The following is a 20,810-nucleotide window of genomic DNA, read 5'->3' on the forward strand; positions in this document are numbered from 1 at the left end:
GAAATCACACTAGTGTCTAATTAATTTCTTGAATGCATTTAAAAAATAATCTAAAACTCACTTCTCTTACCTGTGACAAACCAGAAAAATGTAACACATTTCCTTTGTTTTTCACATTTGTACTCGCAAAACATATATGCAAGGGATTTGTAGATGCTGACTAAATCTTTCGTTAAGACTGTTCCATTTCAACCCGCAGCTCAAATAAAACTTTCTCAGTTTCCTCCAAACTCTGTCTGAACAGCTGAGCGTGTTGCCATGACACGTCCCCATCTCCTCCCTTAAGCTCTGCCTCTACAATCAGCTCCGTGCCTCCAGACAGACTCGCAGCAGAGTGCAGTTCGCCATCTGTGAAAACAAGCCCATTACTGTTGTATTATATCGAGCTTAATTAGTGGGGAATAGTACAACCCATTTGTGACTTCAGTTTTTTAAAGCACAGAGAGCAATGATTCACCCAAGTAATGCAATAACTATATAAAAGTAAAAACTATAATTCATTACATTGCATTGGTGATGGGAGGATAATGCATTCATATAAGGCCATATGAACGACAAATATACACAGATGAGGCAAAACATTATGACCACCTGCCTAATATGCTGTTGGTCCTACGCGTGCCTCCAAAACAGCGCCGACCCGCCGAGGCATTGACTCTACAAGACCCCTGAAGCTGTACTGTGGAATCTGGCACCAAGACATTAGCAGCAGATCCTTCAAGTCCTGTAAGTTGTGAGGTGGAGCTGCCATGGATCAGACTTGTTGGTCCAGCACATCCCACAGATGCTCAATTGGATTGAGATCTGGGGAATCTGGAGGCCAGGGCAACACTCTGAACTCTTCATCATGTTCCTCAAACCATTCCTGAACAATGTGTGCAGTGTGGCAGGCGCATTATCCTGCTGAAAGAGGCCACTGCCACTAGGGTATACCATGTGTGGTCTGCAACAATGTTAAGGTAGGCGGCACGTGTCAAATTGACGTCCAAATGAATGGAAACCCAGGGTTTCCCAGCAGAACATTGCCTAGAGCATCACACTCCATCCACCGACTTGTCGTCCTCCCAGAGTGCATCCTGGGTTCCATCACTTACCCAGGTAAACTGTGCACACGTACACGGCCGTCCACGTGATGTAAAAGAAAACAAGACTCATTGGACCAGGTGACCTTCTTCCACTGCTCCAAAGTCCAGTTCCAACAATCGCATACCCATTGTAGGTGCTTTCAACAGTGGACAGGGGTCATCATGGGCACTCTGACCCTTCTGCTTCAATGCAGCCCCATAGGCAGCAGGGTGCGATGCACTGCGTTTTGTGACCCAATTCGTCCAGTAACCATCATTACAATTTTCTGTGACTTATGCCACAGTAGACCTTTTGTCGGTTCGGACCAGACAAGATAGCCTGTGCGGGTGCAACTAATCAATGAGCCTTGGGCACCCAACACCCTGTCGCCGGTTTGTGGTTTGTCCTCCTCGAACCACTGTCAGTAGGTACTCACCACTGACTGGGAGCACCCCACAAGCCTTGCCGTTTCAGAGACGCTCTGACCCAGTCGTCTGGCCATAACAATTTGGCCCTTGTCAAAGTCGTTTGGGTCTTTACTCCTGCCATCAACATGTTGACTACAAGAACTGATTGTTCGCTTACCATCTAATCTACCCAGACCGTGGCATATGATTTTGTTAGGAGATGATCAACGTTATTCGCTTCACCTGTGAGTGGTCATAATATTTTGGCTCATCAGTGTATAATCGAAATCAGTATTTCAACTGAAATGGGGGCATTCACAAAGGATGCGTTCTTGCTTTTAAAAACCACTAGACAGAGCATAACCAAATGGGACAGAAATCAGGGGTCTCAAGACCTTTAAACTTGACAGTGTCTGAAAGAAATGCAATGGTCATGCTGTGAGACACAACAGCAATACCCAACCCAACAGCCAACAACAAAAATAAAATGTTTAGCACAGACAGAATGCTACACACTGTGTGTGAACGCCCCCTACACAGTATATACTTGATGGCGATAACTGATATATCAAGTTGTAAGGCTGATACCTCCTGGGAACTCTATGGTTGTCTGGGTGGAATGTAAACTCCAGTGCACGCTGCCTGAATGGAAGGTCTGGCTGAAGGCTTTGACTGAAGCTGACTTTATCTTCATCCCTACAGAAGCGCAGTCAAACTTCCAGCTTATCCTTCCAGAGAAAGAGCCCTCTGTTCGTGCCAAGTACACCTACAATGACAGAACTACTATTGTGAGCATTACATCAAAACACAGGTAAAAGTCTTGTGGACAATGACTGATATGATAAAAAGGCCAAAATGTCTAACAAATATTAGGGTTCCACACTTTTAAAAATATAAAAGAAAAAAAAATGGTAAGGAGGAGGGGTATATAGAAACCAAAAGAAGATCTTTTTTTTTCAATCTTAAAAACCTGAACTGCTAAAAGAAACAAACCATCTGCCAATCAAGCTCCTCTTTTCTGAACATGTTTTCTTTTCTCCAAGCACCCCTCTGCCATCCTGAGAGAGTCTCTTGGCCATTGCTCACTCTGATGTAACAGTCTTTGGCCACATTGTAACAAATGTGGAACAACTTTGTTTGCTTCTCAGATTCTGAAGGAATGAAGACACATTCCTCTGTGTCCTGTGAAGAAAAATGATTAAAAAAAAAAAAAGTACATTAATTTAACAAGGAAGACGGCATTTATCTTTTTTGAAAATATTTTAAAATCATGGCACATTTATTAAATAATAAACAGCTGTGAAATCCAAAGTGAAAAATATGAATGCCAAATATGAACATAGTTGAACTAGCAATTGTGCCTGAGCCATCATATTATATCCTTTCTATAAAAACAAAAACAACAGTAATTCAACAAAACAGTAATTCAAGTTGAGCATCTCACCCATTTGGCATTGCTTGCTCCAGTCTCGCCTCGAGCTGCCCTCCAAGCCAGAGATCCTGATATACGGCCACCCAGCTCTCCAGATTGAGGGGTCTTGGGAGAAATAAATTCCACTAGTTCCACCACCAGCCTTTGCATCAGCTCTTTCTTCCTCTCTGGTCCTAAAGACTGCTGTCTCTACAGGCATCAAGTGGTAATGACAGTCAGATTCATGTATTGTTTTCCAGGCACTGATGAAAAGTGCTATACTTTGGAGGAGGGCATGAAAACTAGTAACATACCATAGTGTTGAGTTCATTAAGTTTATGAAGCAACCATGTCTCCTGAATCTGTGTGCGTCTAGACAGGACCTCTGGGTGCTTACAAGAGTACCTCCATGTCACATCTACAACTTGGTCCTTGGAGAATGCCAGGATGTAGGAGAGTTTTTTCCCCCAGCCGACTTCATACAGGAGGGGTTTATCGCATGCATTTTCACAAGGGTCGCAGTGCAGCCAGCGATGTTGCGAGTGAGAATACACTTCCGTCCACACGTGATCTGAAAGCAGGGAAAAAGTTACGGGTGTGATGTAGCCAGGGTTCTTTTTATGTATTTAGATGAGGAAATGTGAAGCAATAAACAGATATATTGGCTGATATTTGTGTATTCTGAGATTATCGGTATCGGCCGATAACTCTTCCTGCTTCCGTCCACACATGATCTGAAAGCAGGACAAAAGTTAGAGACATGGTGTTGCCAGGGTTCTTTTTTAAGTATTTAGATGAGGAAATATGCAGCGTTAGACAGAAATGTTGGACATTTTGAGATTATCGGTATCAGCCAATACCTGTTCCTGCTTCCGTCCACATGTGATCGGAAAGCAGGAAAAAAGTTAGAGACATGATGTTGCCAGGGGTCATTTTTACATATTTAGATGAGGAAATGTGCAGCATTAGACAGAAATGTCAGACGATATTTGGCCATTTTGAGATTATTGGTATCAGCCGATAACTGTTTCTGCTTCCGTCTACATGTGATCTGAAAGCAGGACAAAAGTTAGAGACATGATGTTGCCAGGGTTCTTTTTCATGTATTTACAGTGCATCCAGAAAGTATTCACAGCGCTTCACTTTTTCCACATTTTGTTATGTTACAGCCTTATTCCAAAATGGATTAAATTCATTATTTTCCTCAAAATTCTACAAACAATACCCCATAATGACAACGTGAAAGAAGTTTGTTTGAAGTCTTTGCAAATGTATTAAAAATTAAAAACGGAAAAAATCACATGTACATAAGTATTCACAGCCTTTGCTCAATACTTTGTTGAAGCACCTTTGGCACCAATTACAGCCTCAAGTCTTTTTGAGTATGATGCTACAAGCTTGGCACACCTATTTTTGGGCAGTTTCTCCCATTCTTCTTTGCAGGACCTCTCAAGCTCCATCAGGTTGGATGGGGAGTGTCGGTGCACAGCCATTTTCAGATCTCTCCAGAGATGTTCAATCGGGTTCAAGTCTGGGCTCTGGCTGGGACACTCAAGGACATTCACAGAGTTGTCCCGTAGCCACTCCTTTGTTATCTTGGCTGTGTGCTTAGGGTCGTTGTCCTGTTGGAAGATGAACCTTCACCCCAGTCTGAGGTCCAGAGTGCTCTGGAGCAGGTTTTCATCATGGATGTCTCTGTACATTGCTGCATTCATCTTTCCCTCGATCCTGACTAGTCTCCCAGTTCCTGCCGCTGAAAAACATCCCCACAGCATGATGCTGCCACCACCATGCTTCACTGTAGGGATGGTATTGGCCAGGTGATGAGCAGTGCCTGGTTTCCTCCAGACATGATGCTTGCCATTCAGGCCAAAGAGTTCAATCTTTGTTTCTCATGGTCTGAGAGTCCTTCAGGTGCCTTTTGGCAAACTCCAGGCAGGCTGTCATGTGCCTTTTACTGAGGAGTGGCTTCCGTCTGGCCACTCTACCATACAGGCCTGATCGGTGGAGTGCTGCAGAGATGGATGTTCTTCTGGAAGATTCTCCTCTCTCCACAGAGAAATGCTGGAGCTCTGTCAGAGTGACCATCGGGTTCTTGGTCACCTCCCTGACTAAGGCCCTTCTTCCCCGATCGCTCAGTTTGGCCGGGCGGCCAGCTCTTAGGAAGAGTCCTGATGGTTCCAAACTTCTTCCATTTATGGATAATGGAGGCCACTGTGCTCATTGGGACCTTCAATGCTGCAGAAATTTTTCTGTACCCTTCCCCATATCTGTGCCTCGATACAATCCTGTCTCAGAGGTCTACAGACAATTCCTTGGACTTCATGGCTTGGTTTGTGCTCTGACATGCACTGTTAACTGTGGGACCTTATATAGACAGGTGTGTGCCTTTCCAAATCATGTCCAATCAACTGAATTTACCACAGGTGGACTCCAATCAAGTTGTAGAAACATCTCAAGGATGATCAGTGGAAACAGGATGCACCTGAGCTCAATTTTGAGTGTCATGGCAAAGGCTGTGAATACTTATGTACATGTGATTTTTTTCGTTTTTTATTTTTAATAAATTAGCAAAGATTTCAAACAAACTTCTTTCACGTTGTCATTATGGGGTATTGTTTGTAGAATTTTGAGGAAAATAATGAATTTAATCCATTTTGGAATAAGGCTGTAACATAACAAAATGTGGAAAAAGTGAAGCGCTGTGAATACTTTCCGGATGCACTGTAGATGAGGAAATGTGCAGCAATAGACAGATATATCGGCAGATATTTAGCCATTTTGAGATTATATGTATTGGCCTATAACTATTCCTGCTTCCGTCTACATGTCATCTAAAAGCATGACAAAAGTTAAGAGACATGATGTTGCCAGGGGCAATTGTAACATATTTAGACAAGAAAATGTGCAGCATTATACAGAAAAGTCAGACGATATTTGACTATTTTGAGATTATCGGTATCAGCCGATAACCGTTCCTGCTTCCGTCCACATGTGATCGGAAAGCAGGACAAAAGTTATAGACATGATGTTGCCAGGGGTCATTTTACCATATTTAGATGAGGAAATGTGCAGCATTAGACAGAAATGTAAGATGATATTTGGCCATTTTGGAGTGGTGGTGGCGTAGTGGGCTAAAGCACTGAACTGGTAAGCAAAAGGTTGTTGGTTCAATCCCCACAGCCACCACCATTGTGTCCTTGAGCAAGGCACTTAACTCCAGGTTGCTCCAGGGGGATTGTCCCTGTAATAAGGGCGCTGTAAGTCGCTTTGGATAAAAGCGTCTGCCAAATGCATAAATGTAAATGTAGATGAGGAAATGTCCAGCGTTAGACAGAAATGTCAGCCGATATTTGGACATTTTGAGATTATCAGTATCGCCGATAACTGTTCCTACTTCCGTCCACATGTGATCTACAAGCATGACAAAAGTTAGAGAAATGATGTTGCCAGGGGTAATTTTACCATATTTAGATGAGGAAATGTGCAGCATTAGACAGAAATGTCAGCTGATATTTGACTATTTTGAGATTATTGGTATCAGACGATATCGGTTTCTGCTTCTGTCCACATGTGATCTAAAAGCAGGACAAAATTTAGAGACATGATGTTGCCAGGGTTCTTTTTTAAGTATTTGGATGAGGAAATGTGCAGTGATAGGCAGATATCTTGGCCAATATTTGGCCATTTTAAGATTATCAGTCTCAGCCGATGACTGTTACTGCTTCACTCTACACATGATCTGAAAGAAGGACAAAAGTTAGAGATACAACGTTGCCAGGAGTCAATTTTACATATTTTGATGAGGAATTGTGCCGTGATAGACAGATATATCAGCCAGGCCAAATAATCGGCTGATATTTGGCCATTTGGAGATTATCGGCAGATAACTGTGACTTCTTGAACAGAAGAGTTTCCTCTTGTATCAGTTCAAAAATACCTACATCTATATCCATGTCCAAGGACAAACATTGTCTATTTTCTCATATTTTGTTCATTTAATTCATGCAATTTTTTTGTATGTTCCATTTGCTTTCATTAAATTGTAAAATATTCATACAGTATCCAGGGCCTGAAATTTGTTTTTGAAAATCGGGGGGAATTCCTCTCTCACATGGCTCATATGGGGGGATTTACGCACTTTTTTCTTTACACAACAATCAGATGTACGTAAATACTTCCCATTTGCTACAAAAAAATATCTGTGATTAGCTACTGGCTGGTAATTTTTTAGATTTCGCTCACCAGTGTTTGAGTTGTGTAGTGTGAAAGTTCAGCACGAAGATCTTTTCACTGCATGCTGAGAGTAAAAGTTTTGACTCTTTCTGTGTAATGCGAGTCCAAAGACTAGATCCAAGCAAACCATTTGTAATTGAATAATGTCTCTTTTAATATCCTTTCTGTTCTCTACAGTCAGTTATTTATCAAAAATAACAAAATAAACATTTAATTCTAATCACACATAGCACGGATGATGTAAAGAAGCCATTCGACCAAACAAACACTACTGTCAAAGTCCCTGCCACAGATCTTAAAGAGACAGTACCATTTTAGCACTTGTTCTACATATCTAAGTAAATACTTGTAAATCATACAAATTAGGCATTTAAACAACAAACATGTAACAATATACTGTATACAGGTGCATCTCAATAAATTAGAATGTCGTGGAAAAGTTCATTTATTTCAGTAATTCAACTCAAATTGTGAAACTCGTGTATTAAATAAATTCAATGCACACAGACTGAAATAGTTTAAGTCTTTGGTTCTTTTAATTGTGATGATTTTAGCTCACATTTAACAAAAACCACCAATTCACTATCTCAAAAAATTAGAATACATTATAAGACCAATAAAAAAAAACATTTTTAGTGAATTGTTGGCCTTCTGGAAAGTATGTTCATTTACTGTATATGTACTCAATACTTGGTAGGGGCTCCTTTGCTTTAATTACTGCCTCAATTCGGCGTGGCATGGAGGTGATCAGTTTGTGGCACTGCTGAGGTGGTATGGAAGCCCAGGTTTCTTTGACAGTGGCCTTCAGCTCATCTGCATTTTTTGGTCTCTTGTTTCTCATTTTCCTCTTGACAATACCCCACAGATTCTCTATGGGGTTCAGGTCTGGTGAGTTTGCTGGCCAGTCAAGCACACCAACACCATGGTCATTTAACCAACTTTTGGTGCTTTTGGCAGTGTGGGCAGGTGCCAAATCCTGCTGGAAAATGAAATCAGCATCTTTAAAAAGCTGGTCAGCAGAAGGAAGCATGAAGTGCTCCAAAATTACTTGGTAAACGGGTGCAGTGACTTTGGTTTTAAAAAACACAATGGACCAACACCAGCAGATGACATTGCACCCCAAATCATCACAGACTGTGGAAACTTAACACTGGACATCAAGCAACTTGGGCTATGAGCTTCTCCACCCTTCCTCCAGACTCTAGGACCTTGGTTTCCAAATGAAATACAAAACTTGCTCTCATCTGAAAAGAGGACTTTGGACCACTGGGCAACAGTCCAGTTCTTCTTCTCCTTAGCCCAGGTAAGACGCCTTTGACGTTGTCTGTGGTTCAGGAGTGGCTTAAAAAGAGGAATACGACAACTGTAGCCAAATTCCTTGACATGTCTGTGTGTGGTGGCTCTTGATGCCTTGACCCCAGCCTCAGTCCATTCCTTGTGAAGTTCACCCAAATTCTTGAATCGATTTTGCTTGACAATCCTCATAAGGCTGCGGTTCTCTCGGTTGGTTGTGCATCTTTTTCTTCCACACTTTTTCCTTCCACTCAACTTTCTGTTAACATGCTTGGATACAGCACTCTGTGAACAGCCAGCTTCTTTGGCAATGAATGTTTGTGGCTTACCCTCCTTGTGAAGGGTGTCAATGATTGTCTTCTGGACAACTGTCAGATCAGCAGTCTTCCCCATGATTGTGTAGCCTAGTGAACCAAACTGAGAGACCATTTTGAAGGCTCAAGAAACCTTTGCAGGTGTTTTGAGCTGATTAGCTGATTGGCATGTCACCATATTCTAATTTTTTGAGATAGTGAATTGGTGGGTTTTTGTTAAATGTGAGCCAAAATCATCACAATTAAAAGAACCAAAGACTTAAACTACTTCAGTCTGTGTGCATTGAATTTATTTAATACACGAGTTTCATAATTTGAGTTGAATTACTGAAATAAATGAACTTTTCCACAACATTCTAATTTATTGAGATGCACCTCTATATGCAATATAATATATGCAATTTCAATACACCATATTTATTGATATAATACATGGACTACATTTAAAAAAAAAAAAAAAAAGCACAAATGTAACCAAAATGATGAAAAACTAATGATAAACTAAAATTTATAAAATTGATATGTCCGTAATTTAACAAGTTAGAAGGTCCCTTGTATAATGAATAAAAGCATTTGCTGAAAGATAATTTTTCATACTGTATGCAAGCAAAATGGACATTATAACTGAAATATACCCAAATTAATTTAAATTAAAAGCAAAATCGAACCATGATATCGTGATGTATCGCGATATATCGAATCGTGACGTGTATCGCAATACATACCATATCGTGAGGTGGCTGTGATACCCAGCCCTACTTGTTTCCCAACAAGACGTGATGCAAACATGTGCTGACTGACATTTATATTGTTCTTGGCAGATACCTTTAACAAATACTTTAACAAATGGGAAGTTCACCCGAAAATACAATTTCTGTTATCATTACTCACCCTCAAGCCCAGAGAAGCAAAAACCATATATGCAATGTATGAAACGCATAGAGGCGCCAAAAACGAGGAGACCAAAAGAGGGCGCCAATGTAGGTGTCGCATACATCCTTGAAAATTGGTAGTTGCGCCCCTGCTCAAGCCTGTATAAATTTCTCTCTTCCGAGAATACAAAAGGAGATTTTAGGCAGAATGTCAATCACCATTCAGTGAGTTCCACGAATGCTTGTCACACAGGTATGCAACAACATGAGGGCGAGTAATAATGACAGAATTTTCAATTTTGGGTGAACTATCGCTTTAAGAGTTCAAGTCAGTTCTCAACAGTTACATAAAAATGGCCATTTATGCTGACAAAATGCATTGAAAACGTTAACAGATGAAATCCCGAGAGAGAATATGAATTAATATATATATATATATATATATATATGTATTCTAGGCAAAGGGTGACTACTTTGAAGATGCTAAACTACATCACAGTTTTGATTTATTTGGGATTTTCTTTAGTCACAACATAATTCCCATAGTTCCATTTATGTTGTTCCATAGTTTTGATGACTTTACTATTATTCTAAAATGTGAAAGAAAAGAAATTATAATAAAGAATGAGTAAGTGTTTCAAAATTTTGACTGGTAGTGTGTGTGTGTGTGTGTATATATATATATATAGAGATATAATATATTTTCAGATAATGTATTTGGTAACACTTTACAATTCATTCCATTCGTTAACATTAGTTTATGCATTAAGTATCATGAACAAACAATTAACAATGCAGCATGTATTAAATCTTAGTTAATGTTAGTTAATAAAAATACAATTGTTCATTGTTAGTTCATAGTGCATTAACTAATGTTAACATATAAAACTTGATTTTAAAAATGTATTAGTACATGTTGGAATTAATTAACAGATTAATAAATGCAGTAAAAGTATTGCTCATTGTTAGTTCATGTCAACTGATGTTGTTAAGTGATGTTAACAAATTGAACTTTATTGTAAAGTGTTACCATGTATTTTATTAATATTATAGCATTTATATCATATAATTTTTATATATACATATAAATAATAATGCCATTTGCATGTCGAATTAACAGGTTTATGAAGGTTTATACATCTGTAACATCTTAAATTCAGTAAATATGTGCTTCCTCACTGTGCGCTCACACTAAACTCAACAAGCATTCAATGAACTGTTGGCATTTGCATGAGAGTGGGAGAGGGAGAGAGAGAGAGAGAGATGCAGTAGAGATGATTTCCTTGCGCAGATTATTACAGTTTGATTCAAAAACAAGATTACTGATTTGATTTGTCAATCTGAATGGATTGGTTTACTAATTGTCAGCTACATGTTAAAGTGAATAAAAGTGTGTGGGAATTCCCCACATTATGAAAGTGGAACATGCAGGAATGACAAAAATTGTGTGCAATACCCGTAATCACATGTCAAATTTCAGGCCCTGAGTATCTGTATTATATTAGCCACCTTGCACTCTTGATATTTTTCTCGGCCATTAAAAATCCTATATCGGTTAACCACTATAAATGTGGAGATGTCATAGTGGTACAGTAATGCGGTAAAATTGGTGAGGTTTGTACCTGTGCTGTCCCAGATATACCTTGCCTCAAGGCCTAAGGCTCGGCAGCACAATGTGAAACAGTTTGCCCATTCTCCGCAGCGCCCTCTTCTGCTCTCCAGGAGCTTCTCTGGGTTATTGTACCTGTGCAAAGGATAATGCGTTTTTTTCATTCTAGCTAAACAGTATTATAAATATTGAAAATAAGCATGCAAATCTGAGATATAAAACAATCAATAATTTAATGTAAAAGGACAAAGATTTATGGACCTTATATTAAGACAAACCTAACAGAATACACTGAAAAACTAGGTGCACCTTGGAAATCTGGTGGAGAGATGGCATGTCTGACAGTAGTGGTTTTCTACACGGCCTGCATCCCAGCGCAGGTCATCATTTGAGGGGGGTAAGGATCCGGAAGTTTGTGTTCTGCCTCCACATCGGCTACATGGCAGACTATCCACCCAGGAAAAGAACTCTCCTTTAAACCACTGCAACAGGTCTAGAACCAACATGTCCTCCTCAGATAGACTACATGCTAAGAGCAAAACACAACACAACATGAGTTGAGACATCAGTAAATTTGTTATAATAAAATGAAGGAAGCGCTGTATAAAACAAAGGTTTAATAATTTAATATCAATGTGATTTCTTTATTGGTATCCTTTCCATTTTATGAAAATCTCCCAAGCAGAGGAAGGAAGTAAGCAAGCTGCACTACTGTCTAGGAGCTGTGCACGCAGTCATATATGAAGCTGTGATTCAGCCAACAAGTTGTCACAATCTGTTTACCTGGATCTGCATCATTGGCTTGTTTGAGGCGTTCTTTAGCTCTGGACTTGAGCAGTTCATGAGGTATGCAGCTCAAAGCTTTCTTCTGCAATGCAGGGCTCTCATATATTATCACATGTTGGAAGTTTGACTGCAAAGTTCGAAGAAATGACACACTGCTTGCCTAGTCAAGATAAAAAGAGAAATGATTATGTAAAATGAGTGCAATAATAAATTAGACAAAAAAACTTCAAATTGTGGTATGATACGCATTCTTTTGAAATGCTTATCATTAGTGTGATTTTCAACATTTATTGCATTGCCCTGTTTACTTAAAGGAATATTACGGGTTCAATACAAATTAAGCTCAATCAACAGCATTTGTGGCATAATGTTTATTACCACAAAAAATAATTTCAACTTGCCAGTCCTTTTCTTAAAAAAAGAAGCAAAAATCAAGGTTATAGAGAGGCACTTTCTGTGGAAGTGAATGGGGCCAATTTTTTGGAGGGGTTAAAGGCAGAATTGTGAAGCTTATAATTTTATAAAAGCACTTACATTCATTCTTCTGTTAATAAGTGTATTATTTGAGGTGTAAAGTTGTTTAAATCATAATTTTTACAGTCATTTTAGGGTTTGTTGACATTTCATCGTCACGGCAATGAAGTTGTAAAATTGGCTATAACTTTACACAGAAAAGGATAGTAAATTATTTTATCAAACTAAAATCATGTTTACACGCATATTGTTTATGTCTTGTTGCTATACTTTTAAAATAGTGAGTATTTTATTGTTTACGGATTGGCCACATTCACTTCCATTATAAGTGCCTCAGTATAACTTTGACTTTTGCTTTTTTTAAAGAAAAGGAGGGACAAGTTAAACTTAACTTGTACTGAACCCGGAATATTCCTTTAAGTAAGCTTCATATTGTAAAAAAATATTTTTTTTTTTACTTAGGGATAAGTCATTTCTTGTTGTAATCAGCATTATGCTTCAAAAGCTGTCAATAGAGTTAAACTTGTATTGTACCCAGAACAAGTTTTATTACCTCTTTTTAGCTAATAATTGTACCAAATTTATAGTGTACAGATAAGAGATGAAAATATTGAAACTTTAGACTTAAACTTCTAAAATGGAACTCAAATTTATATAATAAATAAAACAAAACCCAACGCATATGTGAAAAACAAAATGAGATAAAATGAAACAGAATCTTACAGTGAATGGCAGAGCTGCTGGTGCAGGCGTAGGGGGGGCAGCAGCACATTCTGGGCCTGCAGAAGGAGTGGAGGGTGGAATTGGAGCAGGACTCGGAGTAACTCTGGCACTTTGTGGATTGGATGCAACTTTGCTCGCCCCAAGTCTCTGGTCTCTCTCAGCAGCAATTGTCTCCCGCACCTGTCTCAGCCTCTCCACTGATGCCGATTTAGGAAACACCAGGTGGGTCTCAGCCTAACAGGCATACACACAGATACTTGCAGATATAACATATGATAATGTTTTAAACACCTGTGAAGCACTCAGTCAAACACAGACTCTGTATTGGATACAATCAGGCAATGTTTCATGATTTCATCTCTATTTAATGAACAACGTGGCCATATGAAGGTCACCAACCTCCTCAAATCCCATATCAAAAAGGCATTCAACTGCTCCTTTCACAGGCAAAAGCTTTGTGGAGAATGTTGTGTTCCCAATACGGATCGATCTGTATTTCTCCTCATTTGGATTCCTATTAAACACACATCCACAAGACCAAACCAAAGGGTGACAATGCAGTTATAAAATAATAAGAGATGTCTTAGGGAAAGTATATAAAAAGATGGATGGACAGACTGTCTGAATGACAACATTTCTAATGATATGGCATAACAACATTCCAAGTAGCGCTCAGCAATGTCTCCAAAACACTTGAGTTTACCTCAGAATATTATCTGCATACGTAATGAGCAATTTGGAAACTTCCAAAAACACCTCGGTGGGATTCTCACACAAAGCGCTGACTCCTTGAGACCCAGACATGATTATACATTTAACTTCTAAATATTTTCACTCAACAAACCCGCGTACACATTACAACACAGCCCGCAGTAGTACTGAAAGTTGTGTATTCATAGCTGTTCGTTATGTGCCTGCTGAATATTTTCTAGAAATAATACTGACAGTGACATACATTTTTATTTAAATATAATTATTAAGCTAAAAATAATATATATATATATTAAACACACTTAAGTAGAAGTTTTTGCAAAAAACCCTAAGTGTCAGAGTGTAATCATAAATTACCTATGGGGAGGCGATTACAGAGGCCTCTAAACACACCACTTCGGAAATTGTGGCATAATAAAAGTCTTTTAAACTTCCCCTTTGAAAAGTCTAAATAAATAAATAAATAAATAAATAAATAATCGTTCATTTTAATTATATGTATTTTTCTGATTATTAACTACGTTATGGTACATTGTGCTTGAAATTATATTTTACAGTGAACAACAAGAGTTCGTCTCAGCAAGTATCAGTACTGCACTCTTTTAACAGATTGATTATAAAAAATAATTTACAGTATTATACTTTTTACGATTATATTTCTTATAAAAAAATCTTACATTAATAATAATAATAATAATAATAATAATAGTTCTTTACTAATTCATCAGATTTTTCTAATCTTAGATTTGTTGATCGAGCTCGAACACTTTCATCATTTTGAGCGACATTATTGGTGAATTCTGCTTCTTTTTCCGGCCAATAAGGCGCGAAGCAATTCAGCCAAGGATACACTGCGTTGGCATCACTTTGAGGTGTTCACTGTAAGCAAATGTAAAAGAAAATAAATAAATAAAAATAAGATATATATATATATATATACACACACAGTAAAGTGTCATTATATGTCTTTACGTTTAACTTTGTGGTCATAGTTTTTACAAGTTAGTTCATCTTCAATGTTCGCAGATACAGCTGCACGTGGAAGGGTCTCCTCAAGCTTTGGCGGAATCTTTTAAACGGCGAAAAGCCATGACAGACAAACCAATGTGGGAGCAAATCGGCACAGGATTCGTGCAACACTATTATCAGCAGTTTGATTCCGACCGAATGAAGCTCTCCGAACTCTATGTAAGTAACTGCAACAAATATTGCGAGACTGTCATTGAACCTCATTGTCTCAAAAGATAACTACGGAAAACCTGATTACCGCTCTTTAATGCAGTTTTATAAGGATTTAGCTTTATGGGCCAATTTCATGAAGTTCTGTCAGATGCCTTTGAAAATGATCATGATTTTCCAATTATCCCTAGACTGATGCGTCCTGTTTGACATGGGAAGGAGAGGGGTTTCAAGGGAAGTCTGCAATCATGAACAAACTAAATGTAAGTTAACTTCTTGTCAGGGTTGGGAGGGTTACTTTTGAAATGTATTCCACTACAGATTACATGCTGTAAAATGTAATTTGTAACGTATTCTGTTAGATTACTCAAGGTCAGTAACGTATTCTAAATACTTTGGATTACTTCTTCAGCACTGGTAGATTTTTTCACTTGTTTTGACTATAAAAACTCTGCCAGTACAGTAAGACAAAATACACATGTTAAAAATACATTCTCTGAAAAACCTAAATATGTTATGTGGTGTTGTTTCTAAAACAAGATAAATCAAATTGATCTTGTTTTAAGGATTTTTAGATATTTTTACAGGAAAACAATACAAAAATTATTATCAAGAATACAATTTTTGCCCTAATATCAAAGGTCTTTCTAGAAACAAAGAAATTATGATCCAACGTGAATTTTCTTGATAAAAAAATATGATCGTGCCTGGTAACGTGCATGTAAAATGGCTAGAAATAGCATTTTAGCTTAGCGTAAAGCTGAAAATTTACACAAGGTTTATTTCTATTTCTTCTGCTCCAAACTAACTTCAAACTTACTTCTCTGTCTGCTCGTATGAATGTAACACATCATAAGAAGGTGTTTCACCGCTGTTCAAATGCACTTTGGATCGCATCATTTATATGTATAAATGTTTTTCATCTGAAAGGACTAAATATTAAATGAAACAAATGACAATAAAATGCAAAGTAATCTCTTCAGTTATCAAAATACTTTTTGAATGTAACTATTCTAATTACCAATGATTTAAATTGTAACTGTAGTGGAATACAGTTACTTATATTTTGTATTTTAAATACATGTATTCTGTTACTCCCCAACCCTGCCATCTATTGCTTTGCAAGTTTCTCAGTGCCTTATGGGGAATTTGATCTGTCATACCATCCTGACTTAATCTAACAGAATGTCCCTGTTTGCAGAGCCTTCCCTTCCAGACCATTCAGCACAGCATCACAGCTCAGGACCATCATCCAACTCCAGACAGCTGTGTCATGAGTATGGTCATGGGCCAGCTCAAAGTAAGCTGTGACAAAAGATTGCATTAATTAAACACTTTGAACCCATAATTTATATATACATATATATATATATATATATATATATATATATATATATATATATATATATGGATAGATAGATTAGAGGTCAACTGATTGTGGATTTTGCAGATACTGATTGCTAAGGTGGTGGAAAAGGCCAATAGTTTTTAAATTTGATTTAAAGAATATTTTAAACATTTATTTCCTTATTGTAATGGGCACAGACATAGAGGCTACAAGAGTCCAAAATGAAATAAATAAATAAATCCCATATTAGGATTATTGTTCAACCAAAATCCCAATAATAACCAGAAAAAATGAAGATTTGGTACACGCTGTGGGATTTTTAACTACAAACAAGCACAGATCACACAAGGGGCTCTTAATTTGAATTGACGAAGACTTGGCTCCATTACAATGCTCTATATTTAAGTATTTACCAAATTAAGCTTTTATATTTTATATTTATATATTCACCAGATGAGTTTTTTTTTTATGTCACCAGATGCTGTTTAATTAGGAATAATGTTTATTATTATTCACAAGAAATTAAGTTGGAGAAACAATGTATGTGCTGATAGGGCACGTTTCCATATAGTCACATTTTTCTTTGCATGCCTTCGCTTCAATTTAGATTACTTGATTATCTAATCAAAATATCGCCTGCTACAGAGGAACACATAGGGGAAAAAAAAAACTGTTGCCGTAGATTTTTGCTGATAACTGATAGTTCCAAAAAGCAACTATCGGCACTGATTAATCGGAAAAACAGATACAGTATATCGGTCTACCTCTAATATATACACACACACACACACACACACACACCTGTGACAAGGAGGAGGGCTTGATGGAGCACGGCCAGCGCTGAATCAGTTGATCAGCGGGAGAGCGAGATAAAGGGCGGCTGGAGAAGCCGGTTCGAGAGAGAGAGAGAGAGAGACGCATGCGGCCACGTTGCATGTGTGTCTGTGTTTATGTTTATGTTCAGTTTCTTTTTAAACTTTGTTTACTGTTCGGCTGGTTCCCGCCGCCTCCTTGCCCGTCCTTACCTGTTACAGTGGTGCCAAAATCCAGGAGGGAGGAGGGATGCGCTGTTGCGGAGTCCTCGCCGCTGTCATCCACCAGGGGGGCAGCCGTGGCCGTCTGCCTGGGGATGGAAGGGTCGCAGCCGAGAGCCGGAGGAACCGCGGCGTATGCCGAGAAGGGGAGGAGCGGTTCTGCCAGAGGGCGGAGGAGCAGTTGAGGACCGGGCAACAGCGCATCCGGAAGCCAGCGAGCACGTTCTTCTCTCTCTCTCCTCTCTCTCTCTGTGTGTCTCCGCTCGCCCTTTCCCTCTCCCCATGCCTCCCCCTGTCTCTCCCCTCAGGTTCACAGGAGGCGGGGTGGGCCACCGGCTGACAGAATGGCCGGAAGGGCAGCGTCTCCCCCCCAGAGATGGGGGGAGGGGTAGAGTTAGTCTGACCGGTGGTGCCCCGGCCTGAATCGGGCGGGGGAGGAATGTGACGAGGAGGATGTCATGGCCGGTCCGTGATGGAGCACGGCCGGCGCTGAATCAGCTGATTGGCGGGAGAGCGAAATAAAGGGGCAGCCAGAGACGCCGGTTCAGGAGAGAGAGACGCACGTGGGCGTTGCATGTGTGTCTTGTGTTTATGTTTGTTTTATGTTGAGTTTTATCATTAAACTTTACATTGTTTAGCCAGTGCCTGCCTCCTTTTTGCCCGTCCTTATACTGTTACAACACCGATCAGCCACAACATTAAAACCACCTGCCTAATATCATGTAGGTCCCCCTCGTGCCTCCAAAACAGCTCAGACCCATCAAGGCATGGACTCCACAAGACCTCTTAAGGTGTCCTGTGGTATCTGGCACCAAGACGTTAGCAGCAGATCCTTTAAGTTCTGTAAGTTGCGAGTTGGGGCCTCCATGGATCGGACTTGTTGGTCCAGCACATCCCATAGATGCTCAATCGGATTGATATCTGGGGAATTTGGAGGCCAGGTCAACACCTTGAACTCTTTGTCATGTTCCTCAAACCATTCATGAACAATTTTTGCAGTGTGGCAGGGTGCATTATCCTGCTGAAAGAGGCCACTGCCATCAGGGAATACCATTGCCGTGAAGAGGTGTACGTGGTCTGCAACAATCTTTAGGTAGTTGGTACGTGTCAAAGGAACATCCACATGAATGCCAGGACCCAAGGTTTCCCAGTAGAACTTTGCCCAGAGCATCACAGTGCCTCCGCCGGCCTGCCTTCTTCCCATGGTGCATCCTACTGCCATCTCTTCCCCAGGTTAACGATGCACACGCACCCAGCCGTCCACATGATCTAAAAGAAAACATGATTCATCAGACCAGGCCACCTTCTTCCACTGCTCCATGGTCCAGTTCTGACACTCACATGCCCAATGTAGGTGCTTTCGGCGGTGGACAGGGGTCATCATGGGCACTCTGACCGGTCTACGGCTGCGCAGCCCCATATGCAGCAAGCTGCGATGCACTCTGTGTTCTGACAACTTTCTATCATGGCCAGCATTAAGTTTATCAGCAATTTGTGCTACAGTAGCTCTTCTGTGGTATCAGACCAGACTGGCTAGCTTTCGCTCCTCACTCGCAACAATGAGCCTTGGGTACCCATGACCCTGTCGCCGGTTAACCAGTTGTCCTTCCTTGGACCACTTTTGGTAGGTACTAACCACTGCATACCAGGAACATCCCACAAGACCTGCCGTTTTGGAGATGCTCTGACCCAGTCGTCTAGCCATCACAATTTGGCCCTTGTTGTAGTCGTTCAGTTCCTTACGCTTAACCATTTTTCCTGCTTCCAACACATGAAATTCAAGAACTGACTGTTCACTTGCTGCCTAATATATCCCACCCCTTGACGGGTGCCATTGTAACGAGATAATAAGTGTTATTCACTTCACCTGATAGTGGTTTTAATGTTGTGGCTGATCAGTGTGTGTGTGTGTATACATACATACATATATATATAGATAGATAGATTCACTGAGCACTTTATTAGGAACACTATGGTCCTAATAAAGTGCCCGACATGATCTTCTGCTGTTGTAGCCCATCCACCTCAAGATTCGACGTGTTTTGCATTCTGAGATGCTGTTCTGGTTACTACAGTTGTACAGAGTGGTTATCTAAGTTCCTGTAGCCTTTCTGTCAGCTTGAAGAGGCCATTCTCCGTTGACCTCTCTCATCAACAAGGTGTTTCCATCCGCAGAACTGCTGCTCACTGAATGTTTTTTTGTTTTTGGCACCATTCTGAGTAAACTCTAGAGACTGTTGTGTGTGAAAATCCCAGGAGATCAGCAGTTACAGAAATACTCAAACCTGCCCGTCTGGCACCAACAATCATGCCTCGGTTGAAATCGCTGAGATCACATTTTTTCCCCATACTGATGGTTTATGTGAACATTAACTGAAGCTCCTGACCTGTATCTGCTTGATTCTTTGCATTGCACTGATGCCACAAGATTGGCTGATTAGATAATCACATGAAAAAGTATATGTACAGGTGTTCCTAATAAAGTGCTCAGTGTGTGTGTGTGTGTGTGTTATATATATATATATATATATAACTGAATCGTTTGGATTCGGTGAAAAATTTCTGTCAAAAAGTAACTGGATAATAGTGTTGTTAATATATTTTTGTGGTGGTGCATATTCAGTACCTTTCAAAACTAGTGCTAATAAATATGATCTTAAACCCTATTATATAGATTGTAAAACAAGTACATTGACATTTGTTTTCTTATGTTTTAAAGGCTGATCAAGACCAAGTTATGGGCTTTCAACAAGTCTTCCTGCTGAAGAATGTAGATAACAAATGGGTCTGCACTAATGACATGTTCCGATTAGCTCTTCATAACTTTGGAGCGTAGTATGATCTCAAGTTCAAGTGTTTGCAGTTCATGCATCTTTTGTATCTGGAGTACAGTTACACATTTCACACTTGGAACTGTTTTCTTCCTCCAAGAATCTTTAATGGCCACGATATCTCCAGGCAAGAAAAGGACGTGTTAAAAATGACAATTATAATTATCTGTTTTGTATGTTGTGTCATGCACTGTGTGAAAATGACTCAACAATAAATTGATAATACATTTTCTCATTGTCATTGTGTATTCATTATATTAGTTAGTCATTTGACTACCCTAAAATCCATATTGTAATACATGTGCTTCAAGTATTTGGTGTTTGTTAATTAAGTTGTTTGGTGAAATGTCTGGATTCCTGATTTGTGGTCATCAAAATCCTGAGTTGTCAATTGGGGGTACAGAAAGGTACTGAAGGGGGTCTGCAGACTTGTATATAAAACATGTTTCTCTACTCATTGCTATTCAAAAACGATGCTGCAGTCTGTGATATTTTTTCCATAATGTCTGAAGTTTTT

General features: G+C 39.5%; 2 protein-coding genes across 5 annotated transcripts; one reads left to right on the top strand and one right to left on the bottom strand.

Moving 5' to 3' along the window:
• Window positions 1-78: 78 nt before the first annotated feature.
• Window positions 79-14,277, bottom strand: LOC127424905 (peptide-N(4)-(N-acetyl-beta-glucosaminyl)asparagine amidase-like). Of its 2 annotated transcripts, none has more exons than XM_051670445.1 (11): window positions 14,259-14,277; window positions 13,590-13,704; window positions 13,191-13,424; window positions 11,991-12,153; window positions 11,517-11,736; window positions 11,221-11,342; window positions 3,198-3,454; window positions 2,917-3,093; window positions 2,466-2,654; window positions 2,061-2,238; window positions 79-348 (listed from the first exon to the last, which is right to left on the bottom strand). In XM_051670445.1, exons 2-11 carry the CDS (start codon window positions 13,602-13,604, stop codon window positions 173-175), a joined length of 1,731 nt encoding a protein of 576 aa, XP_051526405.1. In that variant the 5' UTR covers window positions 13,605-13,704; window positions 14,259-14,277; the 3' UTR covers window positions 79-172. The 2 variants fall into 2 exon arrangements, with proteins under 2 accessions (XP_051526405.1, XP_051526404.1); XM_051670444.1 differs by lacking the exon at window positions 14,259-14,277 and adding an exon at window positions 13,894-14,070.
• A 368-nt stretch (window positions 14,278-14,645) lies between these two features.
• Window positions 14,646-20,523, top strand: LOC127425534 (nuclear transport factor 2-like). 3 transcript variants are annotated; one of them, XM_051671631.1, is made up of 5 exons: window positions 14,646-14,782; window positions 14,928-15,089; window positions 15,272-15,343; window positions 16,282-16,380; window positions 20,182-20,523. In XM_051671631.1, the coding sequence occupies exons 2-5, from the start codon at window positions 14,991-14,993 to the stop codon at window positions 20,296-20,298; spliced, it is 387 nt and encodes a 128-aa protein (XP_051527591.1). In that variant the 5' UTR covers window positions 14,646-14,782; window positions 14,928-14,990; the 3' UTR covers window positions 20,299-20,523. The 3 variants fall into 3 exon arrangements, with proteins under 3 accessions (XP_051527591.1, XP_051527592.1, XP_051527593.1); XM_051671632.1 differs by having other exon boundaries at window positions 14,682-14,792; XM_051671633.1 differs by having other exon boundaries at window positions 14,714-14,773.
• Window positions 20,524-20,810: the final 287 nt, after the last annotated feature.

The sequence above is a fragment of the Myxocyprinus asiaticus genome, chromosome 34 (assembly GCF_019703515.2).
Source record: "Myxocyprinus asiaticus isolate MX2 ecotype Aquarium Trade chromosome 34, UBuf_Myxa_2, whole genome shotgun sequence".
In the NCBI taxonomy this organism is placed as follows: domain Eukaryota; kingdom Metazoa; phylum Chordata; class Actinopteri; order Cypriniformes; family Catostomidae; genus Myxocyprinus; species Myxocyprinus asiaticus.

Bases quoted from the DNA above. Each gene is read 5' to 3' on its own strand.
- LOC127424905 (XM_051670444.1), bottom strand. From the start codon at position 13,994: ATGTCTGGGTCTCAAGGAGTCAGCGCTTTGTGTGAGAATCCCACCGAG. The intron at 2,655-2,916 runs GTGAGATGCTCA...TTTTCTTCACAG, and splicing joins GAGCAAGCAATGCCAAATGG to GACACAGAGGAATGTGTCTT. The intron at 2,239-2,465 runs GTTTGTTTCTTT...CTGTCATTGTAG, and splicing joins AGGAGCTTGATTGGCAGATG to GTGTACTTGGCACGAACAGA.
- LOC127425534 (XM_051671631.1), top strand. From the start codon at position 14,991: ATGACAGACAAACCAATGTGGGAGCAAATCGGCACAGGATTCGTGCAA. The intron at 15,344-16,281 runs GTAAGTTAACTT...CCCTGTTTGCAG, and splicing joins CAATCATGAACAAACTAAAT to AGCCTTCCCTTCCAGACCAT. The intron at 16,381-20,181 runs GTAAGCTGTGAC...TATGTTTTAAAG, and splicing joins TGGTCATGGGCCAGCTCAAA to GCTGATCAAGACCAAGTTAT.